Source organism: Pseudophryne corroboree, chromosome 1 (assembly GCF_028390025.1).
Source record: "Pseudophryne corroboree isolate aPseCor3 chromosome 1, aPseCor3.hap2, whole genome shotgun sequence".
NCBI lineage: Eukaryota > Metazoa > Chordata > Amphibia > Anura > Myobatrachidae > Pseudophryne > Pseudophryne corroboree.
In genome coordinates, this window is record NC_086444.1 from 570,752,992 (window position 1) to 570,775,164 (window position 22,173).

At 40.3% G+C, this 22,173-nt stretch overlaps 1 protein-coding gene across 3 annotated transcripts in view; it reads left to right on the plus strand.

Moving 5' to 3' along the window:
- The window catches only part of BNC2 (basonuclin zinc finger protein 2), an 843,848-nt gene that overhangs the window by 811,426 nt on the left and 10,249 nt on the right, over positions 1-22,173 (plus strand). Inside the window, exon 7 of one of the 3 annotated variants that reach the window (XM_063914188.1) lies at positions 17,048-17,115. The exons of the other annotated variants lie outside the window; for them this stretch is intronic. Within the exon in view, the coding sequence (XP_063770258.1) occupies positions 17,048-17,111 (64 nt within the window). The 3' untranslated portion in view covers positions 17,112-17,115. The remainder of the gene's footprint in view (positions 1-17,047; positions 17,116-22,173) is intronic. 3 annotated transcript variants of the gene reach the window in all.

Below are 22,173 nucleotides of genomic sequence, written 5' to 3' on the forward strand. Positions count from 1 at the left end.
CATGCACAAGATTTTTTTGTTGGAATCATGTTAAATTCACCAAAAAATACTATGCTATAATGGGAAAAAAATTGTCAAATACACTGTGAAATAAATTAATAAAATATATAATGACAATATAAATGAGGAACTATATAAAAAAATTTTTAAATGTTGTAGTATCAATTGTTCTTATAATTACACCATAGACACAGGTGTATACTGTATATACAGGGGCGTCAGAACGTTTTTAGGTGGGGGGGCAAGATATAGTTTCCGTTTGGCACCCCTAAATCGCTAAATGTCGCCCCCTCTGTGTTATACAGTACCTCATAACAAAAATGGAGAGAGAGATAGAGATAGAAAGAGAAAGAGAGAGAAAGACATGGTGAGAGAAAAAGACATGGAAAGTGACAGAGAGATTCATGGAGAGAGACAGAGAGAGAGATGGAGAAAGATAGAGAGAGGTATATCATCATCAGCAGAATGTGATGTGCCCAGAAGAGCAGTTACCTGGAGGTCTCCGGGAGGAGGCTGAATTGTCTCTCCAGCCAGGCAGTGGTTCTGCAGGAGCTATGATGGGCTCCCAGGCCATAGGCAGTGGTACGGCAAAAATTCGGAGGTAGGCGGGAGGAGGGGAGGATAGGCAGTGACGAGGCGGCTGATGCTGGACGAGGGCAGGGGCGTAACTAGAACGTTGCTGTTCCCATAGAAAATTTTTGAAAGGGCCCCTCTGCCCCCCGCTGTTATTACTATAATGCCCCTTAGGGGTAGCAGGAGAGAGTGAGACAGAAAAAGCGGATACCAGGGGGAGAGAGAAAGAGAGAGAGAGGGAGAGAGGGTTTCATGGAAAAGAGGGAATGAGTGAAAGAGAGAAGTGAGTGAGAGGTTGTCAGGGAGAAAGAGATGAGAGTGTCAGGGAAAGAGAAAGAGAGGGAGAGAGTGAAAGAGAGGGAGAAACAGTGTCAAGAGAGAGGTAGTGTCAGGGAGAGAGACAGTGTTAGGGAGTGAGAGGGAGAGATAGACATACAGTGTCAGGGGAAGAGAAAGAGACAGTGTTAGGGACAGAGAGACAGTGCCAGGGAGAGATATTTACACAGCTTCAGGGAGAGAGGGAGCGACAGTGTCACATAGAGAGAGAGAATGAGAGAGAGAGAGAGAGATAGAGGGAGAGAGTGCCAGGGAGAGAGATAGAGATGAGTGTCACAGAGAGAGAGAGAGAGAGAGAGAGACAGTGTCAGGAAGAGAGTGGGGGAGACAGTGTCAAAGAGAGAGAGTGTGGGGAGGGGACAGAGAGACAGTGTCAGGGAGAGGGAGGGAGAGAAATAGTGTCGGAGAGAGAAAGATGGAGAGGGAGAGAGAGGGAGAGAGAGAGAGAGAGAGAGAGAGAGAGAGGAGAGACGGAGGGAGGGAGATAGTGTCAGGAAGAGAGAAAGAGGGAGAGAAAGATGACAGAGTGTAAGGGACAGTGAGACAGTACCAGGGAGAGATATTTACACAGCATTAGGGAGAGACAGTGTAACAGAGAGAGAGAGAGTATGCCAGGGAGAAAGATACAGTGTCAGAAAGAGTGTGTGGGAGACAGAGCGACTAATTCAGACTAGATCGCTGCAGAGGCAGCGATCGCAGTCTTAAGCCCTTTGGGGAGTGTGCCTCGAAAGTATCTCAGGGCTGCGACTGCCTCTGCCTGATTGACAGGCAGTGGAGGTTGCGGGGTGAGAGGGGGTGTGCCAATGTTAGAACGCCGTTGGTGGGGCACGGTCCGGACAACGCAGGTGTGTCCGGACCGTTGTGGGGGTGGGCCACGGCAGCTGCGTGACGTCACATGCAGCTGATGCGCCCCGGGACGCAGTGGGTAGCCGCGTGCCAGCACAGCTAGGCTGTGCACTAGCTGCGCAGACAGGGGACTACTCGCTGGGTGCGAAGGCATCGCAGCCGTGCGATGCTTCCACACGCGGTGGAGGGGAGGGCATAGCCAGACATGCGGGGCGGACTAACCCTGTGCTGGGCGTCCCCCCCGCATGTCTGAGTAACTGATCGCAGATGTGCTAAATGTAGCACATCTACGATCAGATCTGAATCACCCCCATTGTCAAAGGGAGAGAGTGTGGAGGGGACAGAGAGACAGTGTCAGGGAGAGCGGGATGTACTAATGCTTACCGCCATGGTTTTTCCCATTTACTGCAGAGGCTATTTAACGCAGAGAGATGTACTATACCTCGGGCACTGATATGCCCTTCTCACCGTACTGCTGAGTGGCCGGGGTGTGAGGACAGCCAGCAGTACGGTGAGAAGGGCATATCAGTGCCCGAGGTATAGCACCATGCCGGCAACAAGTGGCTGCAGTTTCCGCTTTCGCGACACAGGGTTCGGGGGATGAGTGTCCTCTGCCGAAGTACTACAGCTCCAAGGGTGTGGGCTCCAGAGGCTCTCAGCACTGTTGTACTGTATATCCAGCTGCCTCGGGTATGTACAGCCCGCACCCTCGGCTGCTGTTCTCCCACATGCTGCTCTTGCTGCTGGTGGTTATCTCTGCCCAGCTCAGCCACCCAGCAGTACGGTAAGAAGGGCATCTCAGTTACCGAGGTTTAGTACATATCTCTCTACGTTAAATAGCCTCTGCGTTAAATGGGAAAAACTGTGCCGGTAAGCATTACTACATCCCGCCCAGAGAGAGATAGTGTCAGGGAGAGCCCAGAGAGAGATAGTGTCAGGGCGAGCCCAGAGAGAGATAGTGTCAGAGAGAGCCCAGAGAGAGATAGTGTCAGGGAGAGCCCAGAGAGAGATAGTGTCAGGGAGAGCCCAGAGAGAGATAGTGTCAGGGAGAAAGGGAGGGGGGGGGGAGAGAGAGAGATGGACATTACCTGACTACAGTACAGATCAGGTCTCTTATGGGGGCTGGCACTTCACAGCATTAGGCTCCACCCCCAAAATGCCCGCGAATCGCGGCACTGCCACTGTGAGCCGACATAGGCAGGGGCAGAGCAGTCCGGGTCAGGATTGGTGTCCCTTCTCCCGCTACATCCTCCATGGCTGCAGGGGAGTTTCCACTGGCAGAGACACTGGGAAGAGGTGGGAGCGGAGCCACTGTGGTTGGGGGCGGAGCCACTGCAGGGGAGGAGGAGGTGGCAGTGAAGGAGTTCGGGACCACCTGAGATGTGCAGCGCCAGCTCCCTCTGCTTCTTCATTGCACGGCATCACACTGTATATCAGACTGACTTCAGCCGCGTGTGTCACACAGTGGCCAGGGCTGAAGTCAGTCTGATACCCAGTATGATGCCGTGCAAGGAAGAAGCAGAGGAGGCTGGTACTGCACATCAGCTGTAAAGTGCGGCAGCTGGCCGCGGTGTTTCACCTGACTGCCGCTCCTCTGCTATGGATAATAGGCGCCTCTCTCAACTTTGCGGGGGGCGAGCTGCCCCCCCCCCCCCATTCCGACGCCCCTGTGTATATATCAAAACAAACATGACATAAAGTACAATCAAGTAGGATATAAGGATGTCACATGGCCATGACCATAGGCATACACAGAACTAGTTATTGATCTCATAAATAATCTAACTAAAATTAAAAATAAATAAATTAGACATTGAATAATATCTATCTACCTATAGTCATAGTATACAAAACAAATTCCAGGAAGCCATATATCAGAAATTATTACAATGAATGACCATGTAAAGACTGTTGTTGTAATGCAAACAGCATTGATGTTAGTATGAGTGTCCTAGAACCTAAGCATGGGGAGAGGGTGCCATCTTGAGTCTCTGCCTATGTGTAAATATCCGCATTTATTCCCATTAATATGATGCGACTACAACGTGCATAAAGCTCTGAAATGGCCCCTAAGTGAATTAAGCAAGCCATATTTCTCTAATAAAGACGACATTTTCTATATGTCTGTCCTTAATATACAGAAGGAAACTTTTTTTATATTCATTTAAAAGTTTATATTGGTCAATGTCTTCCTTTTATTTCTGTCATTCATTATATTTGTAAAAATCTTTCGTATATGAAGTCATGTATTTTTTTTTTTGTAATTATTCTTTTTATTTCTTATAATATCAACTTTCTAAGTTAATTTTACTCTACTTTTCCCAGTATTTTGTATTCCAGAAAGTGACCCCAAATTATATATTGCTACATATAGCTTACTGTATAATGAGCATAAACTGAGAAGTAGTACTGGGCTGGATTCACGATAGATAGATAGATAGATAGATAGATAGATAGATAGATAGATAGATAGATACAGGACAGTAATGATATACAATGCCAATGTTTGCACAGTTAAGTGATTAGTTGCTGCTGCGCATGTGCAAATAATTTTGAATACCCCTCCGGTGCGTGCATTACCCTGAGTGTATACACATATATCCTGTTGTGTACAGAGCCGCAGGTATTAGATATGGTGGAGCAAAGCAATGGGCATTCCCAGGCAGGATGTGGGAGGTGGCCTGAAGGGAGATTGTTTTGTAAGCTTGCGAGCAGGGCCTTCCTATCTCTATGTCTGTCTGTTTTTACCCAGTTTTGTTCTATTGCTGTTGTTCCAATTGTAATGCGCAACGGAATATGCTGCGCTATATAGGAAACTGTTAATAGAAATAATAAAACAAACTATCACCTGGGACTATCAGGGGCGTGTCACCGCAAGCGGCCAGCATTCATTATCAGATGCAAAGCTGCTTCCACATAGACCATGTTCAGACAGAGGCAAAGTGAGTGCCATATGCAGGTGCACGTGCTGATGCTGGATGCAATTCTGCACCAATGGTGGACTGTCTAGAACCAGTGATGATGCAACAACACAAAGGTGCACAGATAATGGGTGTCTCATACTAGTGCACAATGATAGGCTGAAACTAGCATCTGCATATTATCACACCTGTGAATCCAGCAACGAGTGCTAGATAGGGTTACCACCTCATCCCTTTAATTTTGGACACATATTAATTACACAGGATCTGTGGCTGATTAAAACCAGGTGAAATGGAGTCTTGAAGTCAGCCAGCCACAGAACCTGTGTAATTAATATGTGTCCAGAATTAAAGGGATGAGGCGATAACCCTAGTGCTAGAGCCAGTGCAGCAGCTTTAACCTCTGAATCAGGCCCACCAACTCTACCCAGGCTCCAAGGCAACAAACAGTTAATTAATTACATGAGTTTAACAGATCCTTATGGGTTAATCCATTACAAGAAATAGACTGAACCTTATGGGGTTAATAAGTGACAGCATATACTGTACTTTACTGAATGTACTGTATACACTGCACTGTAGACCCTGGTTTGATGTTTGTGTTGTTAACTTGATTTTGGCATCTCAAATGAAGATAATATAACAGAGAAACATATAAATAATTATGAGACAATAACAGATGCCAACTGAGCCCTGACTTTGTTGGCACAACCAGCATAGACTGGGAAGGAAAACAATTTGATTGCACCTAAAATTTGCATCCGCTTTATGAAGACCTCCTGAGGTCTCAAGCCTGTATCAGTGGCATCCACAACACCCTTCTGCTGCCAGGTTACCTGACTGCTGTATACAACAGGTGTGATGGAATAAATTAGCATGGCATCTCGGATGAGCCACTGCATAATATTAACAGCACAGGTGCGGGTGTGAAAAGAACATTACCTGCCTCTTGTTAGCACTTATTGGCCTCTCTTGTAAAACTTTACTCAGATTTACTTAATTAGTAATCAAACACAATATAATCCTTTAGTGCAAAATTAGCCATCATGCTGTAAAGATGTATCAAATACAATTTTGATATAGTTAATAGAAAAAGTTACAAATTAAGTATACCCTAAAATACGGTCCATTGCACAATAACCTCCAACTAAGCATTTAAATATATATATATATATATATATATATACATATCTATCTATCTATCTATCTATCTATCTGTCTGTCTGTCTGTCTGTCTGTCTGTCTGTCTGTCTGTATCTATATATATATATGTATATATATATATATATATATATATATATATGTATAGGTTGAGTATCCCATATCCAAATATTCCGAAATACGGAATATTCCGAAATACGGACTTTTTTGAGTGAGAGTGAGATAGTGAAACCTTTGTTTTTTGATGGCTCAATGTACACAAACTTTGTTTAATACACAAAGTTATTAAAAATATTATATTAAATGACCTTCAGGCTGTGTGTATAAGGTGTATATGAAACATAAATGAATTGTGTGAATGTACACACACTTTGTTTAATGCACAACGTTATAAAAAATATTGGCTAAAATTACCTTCAGGCTGTGTGTATAAGGAGTATATGAAACATAAATGCATTCTGTGCTTAGATTTAGGTCCCATCACCATGATATCTCATTATGGTATGCAATTATTCCAAAATACGGAAAAATCCGATATCCAAAATACCTCTGGTCCCAAGCATTATGGATAAGGGATACTCAACCTCTGTGTATATATATATATATATATATATACATATACATATATATATATATATAGTACAACCAGTGTGCTGTGCTATAGCTATAATCAGTGGCAATGTGTATGTTTGATTAGTAAAATTTGAGGGTTTTACAAGTGAAATTGTTTTCGGATGATTCAACTGATTCAGAATGAAAGATAGAAGTACTGTACTGAGATAGAAGCAGGTTTACACTGGCAGTAGTATCAGAAAGTTACTTGAGTAGTGCTGGTGAGCATCAATAAATATAATTGTTACCCATAAGTACTAACCTTACTACAAAAGAATTAACCTTAGCTATAATTAGACAGCATCCCTAGAAATAAGAATTTTCATGTCTGTGTTATAGTCCACCATCATATTATCTTAGGTGATTACTTAAGTATCCACCTTGGCAGTAGTATATAATATAAGTTGTAAATCAGTTTTCCAGAAGGTATTGGTTCATGGCATTCTACCACCATACAGGACAGATAAATATATCTCATTAGAATTATACTTCGGAATTTCGTATGACAACTTACTGAAAAGTTGCATATAGGTTCACGGTGGTCTGGTAAATAAAGACATACTGTATAATGTGTTGCTTTCTCTATTTCCACTGCTAAATACCAAATGTATGGTTGGTATAGGCCTCACTTTTTTATCTGTATCATAATGATAACACACACAACGGAGCATATTTTCTAAAGCCGATACTTGTCCCTAGATATGGCTGTGCGGCAGTTTTATTACAGTAAATACAAGACTTGGAGGTTTTACAAAATATATATTTTTTTCTATTATAGTGATGGTATTAGTGATATTACTTAAAATACATGGTATCATTACTAGTTATTACTATATTAATGCAGTAATTCATATATGACGAGTAATGTTTTGCAGCTTTTATAAACAGTGCTTCTATGCAGCACTAAAAATGAAGCAATTTAAAGAGTGGAGAAGTGAGCCTGTGTAGAAGTTGCCCATGGCAACCAATCAGCTGTTCCGTACAATTGTATAGTATGCAAATTATAAATGTTACTTCAATGCTTATTGGTTGCCATGGGCAACTTCTCCACTGGCTCACCTCTCCACACTTTTTACTGCTTCATGAATAGACCCCAATGTGATTTATACAGGAGGGTTAGGCATGTATAGATCCTGTTTTTTCACTGCATAAAAACCTGTAAAATGAGAGATCATTCGTAAATGTAGTAATTCAGTGGCATTAGTACATGCTCTTTCCCAAACTCTTCATTAAATAAATATATAATATCTGTTTAATATATTTTGATTGCAGATGGTTGTTATAGAATAGGAACAACTAAAATCTTGAGAAGTCTGATAACATGTCATTCTTTGGACAGTACTTTTACTGGCAAAATCTATTGTACAATTTGAATTAATTTATGAAGAGCTCTTACTTTGGACAGTCCCAATGTATTACCAAATCCAATAAACTTACCTGTCATTTTTTGCTTTTTATTCCAGTTGCAATCAATATTATTATTACTTATCAAACATGTTTGAATAATTACTAATCAAGTCTTTGCTGTTAGTCCATCAATAATTGTGTTTTTAAGTGATTAAATATGTAGTTTATAATTTCCCTAAAAACACCTACATATTGTCCAGAGAAGGAAAACTCAGGGAAGCATGGACCGGTCTGCTTTTCCTTATTTTTTTGCTTGGTATTATTTCATTCAGCAGTCTGTCTTTTTTATTGCAAGGACTTGACATTAGCTATATTAGCATCCATTTCAGCAGTTCAGTAATGGTATTAAAAAAACACTTAACTTCAACGGTGAATGGTTGTATGACAGGGTCATAAAAATCTACATTAAAAAATGTATGTATTTGTCCTGGCAAATAATTCTTTTTTTTTTTTTTTTTTTTACTTCTTTGAAAACCTACTAAATGGGATGAGTTATTGGACATAAAATGCCCAAATAGAAAGACATTTTTACATACTAAATACACTTCCAAGCCAACAAACATGAAGAAAACATTGCAGCGAAATGTAATAATAAGCTCTGTATTTTTTTTCCACTGAACATACTTATTTAAATGTCAGTATTGAATTTAGATAAAATATTATAACACTTTATATCACATTAATAAATTAGGGGTTACCTAACTTCAGATGTCTTTCAATTGTTAGCTGGTTCATGGCTTCCTGCAACTTTTACATTTCATGTGTTTTTACAGTGTCATGGTTTATTTTTTCCGCTTAAAAAAACTTAGAACAAGATATCAGTATCAAAAGATATATATATACATATATATATATAGAAGCCGTAGACATCCGCACAAGGCTGTATTTAGTAGGGGCCAACACGGTGGTGCTCAACCCCAAGGAATAGTGAGTTCCTGATAATAGTCTTTGAAAAAAAGAGGGCACTCACCAAATTTTCATAAAAGAAAGTCAGAAGATCATTTATTGGTACATCCGTAGGTCGACGTTTCGATCATATTAGAATGATCTTTGTCAAGACAACAAAAGCAGTGTGGTTGGTGACAGAGCACCAGAAGCAGCATCATGCTGCTTCTGGTGCTCTGTCACCAACAACACTGCTTTTGTTGTCTTGACAAAGATCATTCTAATATGATCGAAATGTCGACCTACGGATGTACCAATAAATGATCTTCTGACTTTCTTTTATGAAAATTTGGTGAGTGCCCTCTTTTTTTCAGAGACCATATATATATATATATATATATATATATATATATACAGTATATATAAAAGTATTGTGACCAGTGGTATCACAACCTTTTTGGGTGGGGTAAAGGGGGACAAGATATAATTTAATTTTGGTACCCCTAAATCGCTGAATGTCACCCTCTCAAGGGCAGCTGGACTTACCTGCCACACAACTTACCTGATGACAGGGATATTTATTTATCTCTGTATACATACACACACATACGGACACATTTATATAAAAAGCAGCATAGAGGGCACTATGGGGAATGCAGGTAATAGTGTACTAGAACAAAAATACAGCAATAAGGGGCACATTTACTGTTTACTGAGGTGTAGATTTGACATTCTAGTGGCCGGGATCCTGGCATCGGTATACTGACCACCGGCATCCCATACCCAACACATACTGTATGTAGCCCCATCTGCTGAGACATACGCATGGCAAGATGGGTTCAGCTTGGCACCAGAACAGTAGAGGCACAATTTAGCCAGGCATACATCACATATACTTACGTCCATTTTTTAAAACTATTTGTTTTGCTTGCAAAATGCGCATTATTAGTCATCAATAAACATCTTGATCTTCTTACAATTCACATATCAAAAGATAATATATACATGACCTATGACAAAAGCACCTGCCAGCATTAGCCAATTGCAAGCGACTATCATCATCAACAAGTATTTTAACATGACCACCCTCAAATAATACAGGTTTGTCTGGCATGTTTGTATCTGTGTTTCAGGCTGTGGGGTCTATGTACTAAGCCTCGGTTGAAGATAAAGTATTAACCAAACCATGCTCCTATTGTCATTTTTCCCACATAGCCTGTAACAAGACAGGAGCTGACTAGCTGGTACTTTATCTCCACCCACTTCATCTCTCTCCAAGGCTTAGTGCTGAATGTGTTCACAAGTGAGATAACTTGCCATTAACCCTACTCATCCTATGACCTCACTCCGGACACAGACAGACACGAGTCTGCTTTCTGGGTATTCAGTACACACAGCCATCTCACACAAGGTATGCTGCACAGCGTAGAACTCACTCTGCATCAGCCTCCTAATACTCCATCAAAAAATAACATTTGTAAGATTTAATTCAGTGGCAAAACTGTCCAGATTTTGATGCGTCTAATACAGAATAAGTATTACTGTAGCTGCATAAACATAATTAATCTTATTTTTATTTTCACTGTACTGCAGCCAAAATAAGGGTTAATAGCACCCCATGGCTTTGGAATCAGATATGCTGTTGCAGTTGTTTGCAACCACGTTTCTTTCACTAAGTGCTTTGGCAGTTTGCAGTCTCCACACGAGAGACACTGGAGCTTGGTTCTAAATTTTGATTAAACACAATGCCATTAATCAACAGAAAGACACTGAGCAGTTGGCAAGGTCCAGAGCTGCAAAATGTTTAAGACATAAAACATTACCAAGTAATTAGAAAGCGTTCCTTTCAGAGGAACAGTGCCTTCAATAAAGAGGTAAATGATAGCATGTTTATTGTGGACGTAGGCAGGCAGTGCAATATGATAAACTACAGGAGATGCACATATCAGTAATCATCCACATTATTAGTGCCATTAATCATAATCCTGCAAATATAAGGTCCGACAACCTTTATTTTTGACCAAAGTTGCCCTTTGACAGCCTCTTCTTGACCATTATAAATTCCCTTGTACACTATTATATCCCAGTCTCATCATGAATCACAGATCACATAGTGAGTCAGACACCTGATGGCCAATTAAATTTGAGCAATTAGCTCAATCTCCCTATGGAAAAAGATCAACTCTCTACTTTTTCTAAAATGTACGGTCTTTATACCTTTATACCTACTGTGCAAATAAGTCTGTACAGTTATTGAAAAGTGGTCATTTTTGGGTTGGCACAATTGATTTCTCTAAATATGGCGGTAGCAGTGGGCAGGAAAGTACAGTAGAATGTAATCATGAAAAACATTTAATAGAGTATAATTAGGCAATACTTGGCTCTGCAGCATGTCCGGGAAAGCCAGTGTAATTTGCCAGCCATGGTATGCCTATACTTGGTGTATTTCAAACTTGCTCTGTAATACAGTCTGAACTATTACAATATGGGCAAACTAGTGTATAGGAATAAGCATATTAGAAATTGCTATTCAAATAAATTTTGGATTACAGAAACTTTCTTGCATATCGACTGGTTTAATTTGTTGATGCCTTATACTGAATCAGTTAAAATAATGCATATGAAAAATTGAGGCTTCAAAATTTCAATTGTCCAGTTATTGCGCTTATCGCATCTATAGCAGTCGGGTTTAGCCGCGTAAAGCGGCTAAACCCGACTAAAGTAATGGACGCAATTGCGAAAAGTCCCATTTGGACCCCCAAATGGGTCCCTTTACGCTTACTTCAGCTCGCCATTCCCAAGGGAAGCAACCTGAAATGATGATACCCATCGACAGAAACAATTGAATAGCTGCCGGTGGTCCCAATTGGGTGCTGGAGGGGGCAGAAACATTTGAATACCGGCCAAAATGTTAAATGTAAAAGTCACACTTGATAATAAAATTATCACACATAATAAAAAGAATTGCATTTTTATTTTTTACAATATGCTAGTGATTTACAGTAAGCTGCCAGGTATTATATTTTACATACAACTCCTTGCCTTATTCACCACAAGGTGCCACATTACGGTTAGTATTTTCTTATGGGTTTCTTCCCACCATTGCTTTCTAAAACATACAGATTTTAAAATGTTCTAAAGATTGTGTATCCTTTTTCTTGTGTTTTTTCATACTCAATGTTGCTGTAATATTATTTATATTGTAACATCGTGCATGGAAAATACATTGAGAGTGTATCACTGAATTACTAAAGCAAACATTTGTTTCATATATGTAAACATGCCAGGAATATTGTTTTTCAACAATTGGAAAGAATAAGAAAGCAATAAAATCCTACCAGATAATTTTAATATTGATTGGGGGATATAAATTAGGAAAACAAAAAATGAGTGGACATCTCTTTAATGGAGGGCTGGGCACACTTTACAGGAATATATCATACATTAATTAATTCTTTATTACTTATTTAATATCATCCACAGTATATTTCCAGTTGTTACATTAGTCATTTAAATTATTATAATATGATACATTTGCAGTTTTAAATTAAACCACTGAAAAACATTGTAAGTACTGGCGACCTGGATGCTAAATAATGTAAATCTTTTACCATTAGGACTGGTGATATCAAACACTTTATAAAGTTCGGGGAGGGGCACATGTAATTGAAAGGTATAGGGCTGCAAACTAAGACTGTCCACTGTGCATCTTGCGCTCAGCACTACTTAGCTCTCAACTACTTGTTTTTTTTTTTTTTACTTCTTTAAAGAGAATGTCCAGTTTTGAGGTAGATTTATAAAATCTTCCCTATATTTAAATAACAGTGGAATACTTATAGCGTTCCTTTAATGGAAAGTAAAATAAAACAAAACAGCTGTATAATTTACAATACCAAATCATTCAAAAACAATTTCCTCTTGGAAAAAAAATACCTTTAGCTCCCATTGTAAATAGTTTATCTCTACTATCCTATCTTTCTGAGCTGTTTATTGGGGGTCATTCCGAGTTGTTCGCTCATTGCCGATTTTTGCAACGGAGCGATTAAGGCAAAATTGTGCATGCGCATGGTACGCAGTGCGCATGCGCTAAGTATTTTAGCACAAAATTAGTACATTTACTCACGTCCGAACGAAGAATTTTCATCGTTGAAGTGATCGGAGTGTGATTGACAGGAAGTGGGTGTTTCTGGGCGGAAACTAACCGTTTTCTGGGAGTGTGCGGAAAAATGCAGGCGTGCCAGGATAAAATGCGGGAGTGTCTGGTGCAACGGGGGAGTGGCTGGCCGAACGCAGGGCGTGTTTGTGACGTCAAACCAGGAACGAAATGGGCTGAGCTGATCGCAGTGTAGGAGTAAGTCTCGAGCTACTCAGAAACTGCTAAGAAATTTCTATTTGCAATTCTGCTAATCTTTCGTTCGCAATTCTGCTAAGCTAAGATACACTCCCAGAGGGCGGCGGCCTAGCGTGTGCAATGCTGCTAAAATCTGCTAGCGAGCAAACAACTCGGAATGACCCCCCTTGATGTTAGGTAAGGCATTCTGATTTCATGTCACTTCACTTAGCCTCTCCTCTGGAAGACGTTTTCTTGCATGTATCTAGGGGTGCCATAAGAAGGGTACAGGTAGTACACCTGCAGGGTGGCCCAGCAGTGAAAATTATACCGATTGCCAGGTTTTAATATTTTCCTGAGGCTCTCCCTCATTCTAAGTGGTGCCTCAGTATGTAGGGAGATATGTCATGCACCCACCGCCTGGGACTGGGAGAGCCATGGGGCCCTGACATTGCTGTGCTTCAATTTCATGCATGCTGGCTGGCCACTATCTCTCATCCTCTTTCTGCTCCTCACCTCTGCACTTAACCACCCTCTCCTGCAAATACTTCACTCCCTTGGTCTTCATGATATTGCCTACTGTTGGCTGTCCTCCTACATCTCTGACCATTCCTTCTATCTCCGCATACCTGCCCCACACTTCCACTAACAGTTCGTGTCCCCTAAGGTTCTGTTCTTGGATCTCTCCTTTTCTTTCTCTACACTTCCTTTTTAGGTGATGAAAGATATCATTAGCTCTTTTGACTTCCAATATCATCTCTGTGATACTCAAATCTACCTTTCCTTCCTCGACCTCTCCCCCTCTCTCCTCAATATACAACTGTCTCTCTGCTATCTCTTTATGGATGTCCCAGCACTTTCTTAAACCTAACGTGTCTAAGACTGAGCTGATCATCTTTCCACCCTCCTGCATAACCTCACCTCCACAATTTCACTATCTATTGATGGCACAACAATCTCATCTATCCTTTGAGTATGCTGTCTTAGCATTATCCTTGACTTCTTCCTTTCCTTCAAATCATGCATTCAGTACCTCTCGCAGTCCTGCCATTTCCAAAGATATTTCTAGGATAAGAACCTTTCTCACCCTGGATGCTACTAAGACACTCATCTACTGACTGGTCATCTCCAGATTAGACTACTGTAAACTCCTCCTATCTGGCCTTGACTACTGCCTCTCCAATCCAATCTATCCTCATTGCTGCTGCATGGCTCATCTTCCTTTCCAAAAGTACTACGTCCACCTCCCCACACGAGCGCCCCACTCGCTCCCCCTTCAGAGTACAATTCAAGCTTCTCACACTTCCTTACAAAGTCCTTACCCATTCCTCTCTCATTTACAGTACTGACCTTATCTCTCTTTACACTCCCACCAACCCTCTTCACTCCACAAATGCATGTCACCTCTCCTGCCTACTGATTTCTTCCACCCAGTACCACCTCCAAGATTTTGCATGTGCACTCCCTAACTCTGGAATTCTTAATCTCTTCCTATCAGACTCCCCACTTCTCTACAAAACTTCAAACGGGCTCTCACGACCCACTTCTTCATCAAACCCAGCCATCTCTCATCCTAACCCTCTGTTCCATGCTCACGGTTACCCCATCTGTGTCACCCCATCTGTCTGCCCCTGCCCTTTAGAATGTAAGCAGAGCCCTCTCCCCTCATGTGCTTTTCCTTCTCTTACCTAGACTATCTTCTACTGCATGCTCCCTACAATTGCACCTAACCCATGGTTTCTGCCACACTAATACTTATCTTACTGTCATGTCCGCTGATGCAGAAATGTTTATATACCATTTATTTGTTCTACATTGTCTTGTACTGTAATTCATTGTTTTCTTAATTTGCTCATATGTTTATGTTCTTTGTTAGGCGCTGTGGAACCCTTGTGGCACCATTAAAAGGATAATAATAATAATAATAATAATAATAATAAAAAAAGAAAAGAAAAAAAGACCCTACATAAGTTTTATATCACAAATGTTAAATAAGCCATCCGGCAAAGATGAGAGCTCTGTAAAAGATACTCATTGTTAGAACTATATAACAGCTTATATAATCAGTTAGAGTATACTTATTTTAATAACAATAATTTTAATAACTATCTATATTGTGATAACTTTCCAAAGAAAATTCCTATTGTTTTCAATTTACAGTAGGCAGATTTGAAATTTGCTCCTTAACCAACTTGGAAGCAGTAAAATGTATTATATTACAGTATTTAGTGCTTGTTGTATGTGTTCAGCTGCCCCATTTGATTTGCTGTAAAGGTACTATACTTATTCCCAGGTACAGATAAGTGAAGGAAATCCTAATTTGGGACTTATTCTACTCACCTAACAGCATGGGGTGCAAGAAGATGATTAGCATTCCTGGAGTGGACACGCTAATACATTGCTTCCTCTGCAAAGTGAAATGCCTTTTTTGAGAATCTCCCCTTGTTGACTAGACAAGACAGTTAATTTTGTTTGCCTGCCACATTAAAGGTTCCCTAGAGGGATAAAGGGCTCATGAAAAAGAGAGTAAGAGAGTAGGCAGCATAATTCACTGTGAACTGAGCATAGAAGTATAATCCAGATAAATGGCCGACCCCAATGCATCCTACCTGTTATTACAACAGACATGCACTATCTGTGCAGTAAATTAGTCAAACCCCAATAGGGCTTGGTGGGAGCTTATCTTCAAGTGTATAATTTGAGTGATGAGGGAGCTGCCTCCGTGACTAGACTGAGTGATTTGTTTCATATTGTAAGACATTTAAGTGACTGACTTCCTGCATCCTCACCTCCTTCTTTCTGTGCTACATGCTTATTCTTCTGTAAAGCATACTGTAGTTACTGTTAAGGTTACAACATAAAACCACAACTGTGTAAGGAATGGTATGTTTCTTTATGGCTGCTATTCCCAACTCATTGTATTGAAATGTTTGGGAACATTAACACATTCTTATACAGTACGGTCAGCTCTTACAACTTAACCTGTAAGTTAAAACTGAGGATGTAGGTAATTAAAAGTCAAATTAATAGTCATGACAGTCATATACTATGAAAATTATCAGTAAATTATGTTTGCTGTCTATACATTTGGTGCCCAGTTCAATTATCTTTGTGGAATCTGCTTACTACACAACACATCAACACAAATAAGGAGTAATCTTGTATTATTAATATTACATTTCCACATGTATTCTTATTTAAGATGCACACTTATTAAAATGGTGCATCACCCTATGCACTAAAAACTCAAGTGTGGTCTTTAACATGATCTGATGGAAAATGCTGAAAACAAATTTAAACAGCAGGGTGTTCCAAGCTAAACAAGGCAGCTTGTGATTGGCTGTGAGTTGGGAAATGTTATACCTGATTGGCTCCTATCTGCTCTCCTAGGCCTGGAATGCTGTTCTGTTTATAAGTCTGATTGTGTTAGATACACTATGGGCTTTTATTGTAGGTGGTGGTTCAATCCTTTTAACACTTTGTGTTTCTGGCCTTAGAGATAATCCAGATGGAACTCTGAACACATTAAGATTTTGGATTACAATTCGTAAATTAATTGCACCCTGTACATCTATAAACAGAGGATGAAAGTAATCATAAATTTTAATGTATAATTTTGGGGCAGATTTATTCATTGTATTCTAGTTACATGACATTCATGTGAGCAAGGTGACTGTGCCACACTATTTTATGTCTTTCAGTATGCTTTCTGCCTACTTGTATCGAAGTGTGTAAGGATTGTCCAGTATAGCACCTTATCAATTGGTGCAATTATTTATTAGAGGAACTACTTGTTTCTATCAGACTACAACATTGTGTTACCAAATAATTTCAATTAGCTTTTAAAAGCTTTCTGAATTCTGAAACCTTCAATACATCTAGGCCTTAATCTGCCCCCACTATCAGTACTCTAAGAAGCTAAGGATATGATTCCAGAGTTATGGGTGTGGTTTGTTTCTGTTTGTTTTTAATGCAGACCATCCGGATTGCACCCAGAGGATGAAGGAGCAATTGGGGCAATGGGAAAATTAGAAATGTAACTGGGTAAATATTATTTCTTTAAGACTAATTGCTAACTTGATTGTGCAAAGCTATTATTTACTATCATTCTGTTTCCATTTTGTGTTTTTGTTACATTTTACTATTTGTTTTTGCTATAAGAATAGCTGTACATTATAGAATTCTCATTATTCTCCTTATGTAGAATTTCAGCACGCTATTGTCCCAAGAAGTTTGTTGATTTAAGTGCATGCATTCAATGCTTTCAGGTGTTCAGCCCACTAATCCTACTAATCTCAGTGTAATGTTAGTGTAAACTCTGGTCACTTCTAGTTGAGAATTTCAGTACATACTGTATGGGATACTTATACAATTGTGGACAAATTCGTATTCGTCATAGCAATGTTATCATATAGGAAATCATAGAATTATGGGGCAGATTTAGGAATGAGTGATATTCTAATTATCACTCATTATTAATGGTGCTCCAACCATTTTTCAAACATATGACAGTAAGGACCTGATTAGTTAGAGCACCAATTAAAATGACTGTAGTAACAAGTGATAACAAGAATACAAATCTGCCCCTTTAACCCTTGCCTGGAAACCACTAAAAAAAGGCTTGTATAATAATAGTCACTAGTAGTTCCCAAATTATTGAACGCAAACTATGTTCCACAGATAATTTTTCTCTCCCCTGCTTTTGTCGGGACGTTCTCATGTAGGCACAGGGCCGGATTAAGGGTTGTGGGGGCCCCTGGGCAACAAAGTTGTATGGGTCCATTCTCATAATATTGACAAAACATACATAAAGACAGACACACACACACACACACACACACACACACACACACACACACACACACACACACACACACACACAGTTAACCAGGACTCTACCCACAGCAGTGTCACCACCTCCTCTACGGCACTATCAGGGCACTCTCCAGGTCCTCAGTGTGAAACTCTGCTGGCAGGTTTCTCATTGCGGGGATCCTTCCATGGGTTCCTTCCTCACTGTCTGCGCCACCCCAGATTTTGCCAGCAGGGTCTTCACTGTGGGAGGTCATTCCATGGGTCTCTTTTTTCATTGTCTGTCTCGCTCCCAGCTGCTGCTTCTGAATGCAGACTGCCTCTCTGTATGCACTATGCATTCAGAAGTAGCTCTGGGAAGTCCGACCCTGTGTGTGCGGCCCCTGGGATGACCACCCCTGTCACCCCTCCCTTAGTCCAGCCCTGTGTAGGCAGAGTTCAGAAAGGCCATACTGGCAGAATTGCTGGCTATGCAGACTTGAAAGAGATACAAATATAATTGGTGCCAAGTATTTGCTGATACAAGTGCACCTTGGTAGTGATGATTTCAATCAAGCTACACATACTGATAAGGGGCAGGTACACCGCAAGGAAGGGTACAACTCTGTATCCAGAATAGGATATGCATTTAGCGCCATTTGTGCAACACGGGAGCAATTATAGCCAATTTGCATTGTACTAACCATCAAGCCCTAAACATATGGGATGCATTTAGCATCCCGTCTGTTGGGATGCCGACGGTGGGAGACCGGCGCTAGAAGACCAACAGTCACCATTGTGGTAACGATTAGGGTTAGGTCCTGTGGGGAGAGGGGTTAGGGTTATGCACTGGGGGATAGCCCTAGCCACCCCCCACACCCAATGGTTAGCCATAGCTGCCACCCCTGGGCAGAGCTGGATTAAGACTTCTGGGGGCCCAGGGGACTTAAGACAGGGGGGCGCTCAGGTCTAAAATTAAAACCATAATACAAATGCATACATATACAGTATAATATATTTATATATATATATATATATATATATATATACTGTGTATATATATATATATATATATATATATATATGCTACACGCTGTATAAATTGTACTAGGGGAGTACTGGGCATATAGTCTTCAGTTTTTGACCAGCACTCCACATGAAACTTGTGGCACCTGGGTTCCCTCCCACGAACCAGTGAGGACCTATGCAGGAAATAGGAAGATTGGGCGTCGCTCCACGGCTCTTGCCGTGGAGTGCCGCCCAATCTTCAAATATATATATATACATACACAGTCACTGCCAATGCAGTATAAGTATTATAAAAGGGCTGGGGGGAACTGCTATAATAAGCATTATAAGGGATGGGCATATATATAGCTTTATATATCAGTGTGCCCCCTCCCCTGATTGAAGCAGGCACCCATCTCCAGCAATACTAATAGCAGGCCGGCGCAGCAAATACCTAGTCTTTTGTCTTTCTTCTGAGCGCGACCCAAGCCTCCCAGCTGCTCTTCTCCCTTGTGAGCGAGGTCATGATGCACAATGCAGAAGAAGGAACTAGCATGCACGCTAGCAGCACCCAGCACTGCTGGCAGGCTGTTATCGCTGCGATTAGACACCTGCCGGAGTCTGACTTTAGCCATCCAGCGCAGTGCTCCGTCACAAATACCCTCTCTATGAACCTGGTCACATTCGCCGGGCCCTAGGCAGGTACGTTTGTTACATAGCGGTAAATCCGGTGCTGCAATACATGCTCTGCCACGCTAGGAATTCTGCTTTTCCTGCCTGCCAAGTGACAGCTCAGCTGTTCCATGGTGTCTGCAGCTGCTGCGGCTCCATGACTGCCTGGAGTGCAGGCTGCAGCTACACACACCATTGAACAGCTAAGCTGTTACTCGGCAGGCAGCCCAGCAGAGCTCTGTGGCGGCTGTGAGGGCAGTCAGCGGTGTCAGAGGGGAGCACATTGCTACCGCTGCAGATCAGATCGGTAACATAAGACCTGATCTGTGGCTGGCGGCGGGGGGCCCTTTCAGATTGGAGGGCCCGGGGTACTTAACCCCAGAGCCCCCCCTTAATCCGGCTCTGCCCCTGGGAGGTTAGCCCCCCCCCCCAGAGGGTTAGGGGAGGGGGATAAAATTAGTTAATCTCTGACTTCGGGATGCTGGTGTCTCTCATGTGACTGCCAGCATCCCAACAACCAGGATATCATACTGAATCTGTTTATACAATGCTTTACTATCAGGAGTAAGCCACATCATGAGAAATTTGGCTACCCGTGATTGCTTCCTCAATGCTGTCTGACAATAGGCACACTCCTATATTCAAGACATGCTTACAGAGACTTCAAGTGATGCTATTGTTGTATCCAGGTTACTTAAAAGCAACTTCAGTCATGGAAGGAATATGTCTGTATTCACCAAATTATATTTACTGTAATTACACATGGAAACAAACTATCAAAATACAGTATATCACGCACTTCTATAAAAAGCATAAGTGTACAAATGACATAGAAAAACACAGCACAGAACAGCCTTGATCCTAATCTGTAATAATTCATAAATCATACAATTTAATTTTAAATAATTAGATTATTCAAGAGTAATTGTTATAAAGCAGTGGTTCCTAAACTTTTTTGAATCACGGCGCCCTAGAGAATCAGATTTTTTTTCACAGCACCCCTAGGCCAAAAGTTTCTTACTGAGAAATTTAGAAATAAATATAAATTAAGTAAATTGTGTTTATATATCATCCTTAGGTTCAATTGTGTGGTGAGGGGCAAGATTTGCTTGTCTGTCCACATATTATCGATTGACAGCCACCAGCACTGGTTTTGCCTATTACATTAACCATAAATAATTTGAATTGGTCCTGGACTACCAATCCAAGGCACCCCTGCAAGTGTCCCAGGGCACCCCAGGATGCCACGGCACACAGTTTGAGAACCACTGTTATAAAGCATTGGTTCAACATATGACAAATATTGAAATACATTCCTAAATCATAAACAAAAATAACACTACAATGTTACATAGTATTTTTTTTTATAATTTTATACTTTACGCAAGATTAGGACCTTTATTTTTAAGTTATATTTTGTTAGTTTTGGGGATTGTAATCTTATTGCCTTTTACAATACACGGGCAGCTTTTTTTAGCAGACAAATATTGAACTGATTATCTGGTTTCAATGACCAGTTAAAATTACACAAACCAGATCTAGAGGACTATATAATGTAAAACAGAGTATTTTCTCTACCATATGAATAATATCGAGATAAATAGCTATACATTTGGTTTTTAGATTGCATATTTGACTCACTGTCTGCCTTTAAATTGTTTTAACTGATAAGTATTGGTTATGTGACAATAACAAAATTAATAATAGAACCAGTCGATTAATCAGTGGTTAATGCTTCATTAGATGAGCATAGAAAAATGCAACTGCTTTTATCATTATGCTTGGCTGCTTAATGGTTATTAGAATACAAGTGTTTAGTGGTTATTGCATGTGGACTTTCTATATTGCTGTATCCTGCTAGTTATTAGTTGTCCAGTGTATTGAAAAACTATTCATACAATGCACAACACTTACTTAAAGCATTTTATTTTGATAATTTTTATTCATTAGTGAAAATGTAATTATTACAGTAGTTGATTGCTGTAAAAATTATTTAATACAATGTTGTTGTTCTACTATTATTCTAGGTATTATGTCTTTTTTTTTATTCCATTACTAGTCTGAGGCTTGAAAGCAAAAACTGAAGTTGACCAGTATCTTGTAACATGTCCCTTAATTTTAATAAAATAAATCTTGTGATCAAGAATCAAAAACTTTAACTTCTGTAATCAACTAATGCCAATTAATAACATGACCAGTACACAAGGCCTTGGCCCTTTTTCTTATATACTTTTTTCCAGTTGCAGCAATTTGTAATGAGTTAGTTAATGACAAGATGATATTCTCATGCTCAGATGCTGAGATTGCATGTATGTTTTTGTGAATGCACATGGAAATACAAAATGGTGTACAGTGATGATTATGGATCGATACACGATGATTATGTACAGGATGATTATGTACAGGATCAATATGTACAGGATCATTATGGAAACCACTTTTTGGCTGGATAGTTAGTTTTTTGGAGTGTTTTGGTTCAGGAACAGTTTTTCTTTGGAACTCCATTTTAAAACCATGGTTTCTGCTTGAGAGAGATGAGAAAAGATGCATATACCAAAATGTTTAATACAAATTCTCTAACACGCACTGTGAATAAATCAACAATTCCGCCTTCCTCAAGTAATTTCACTG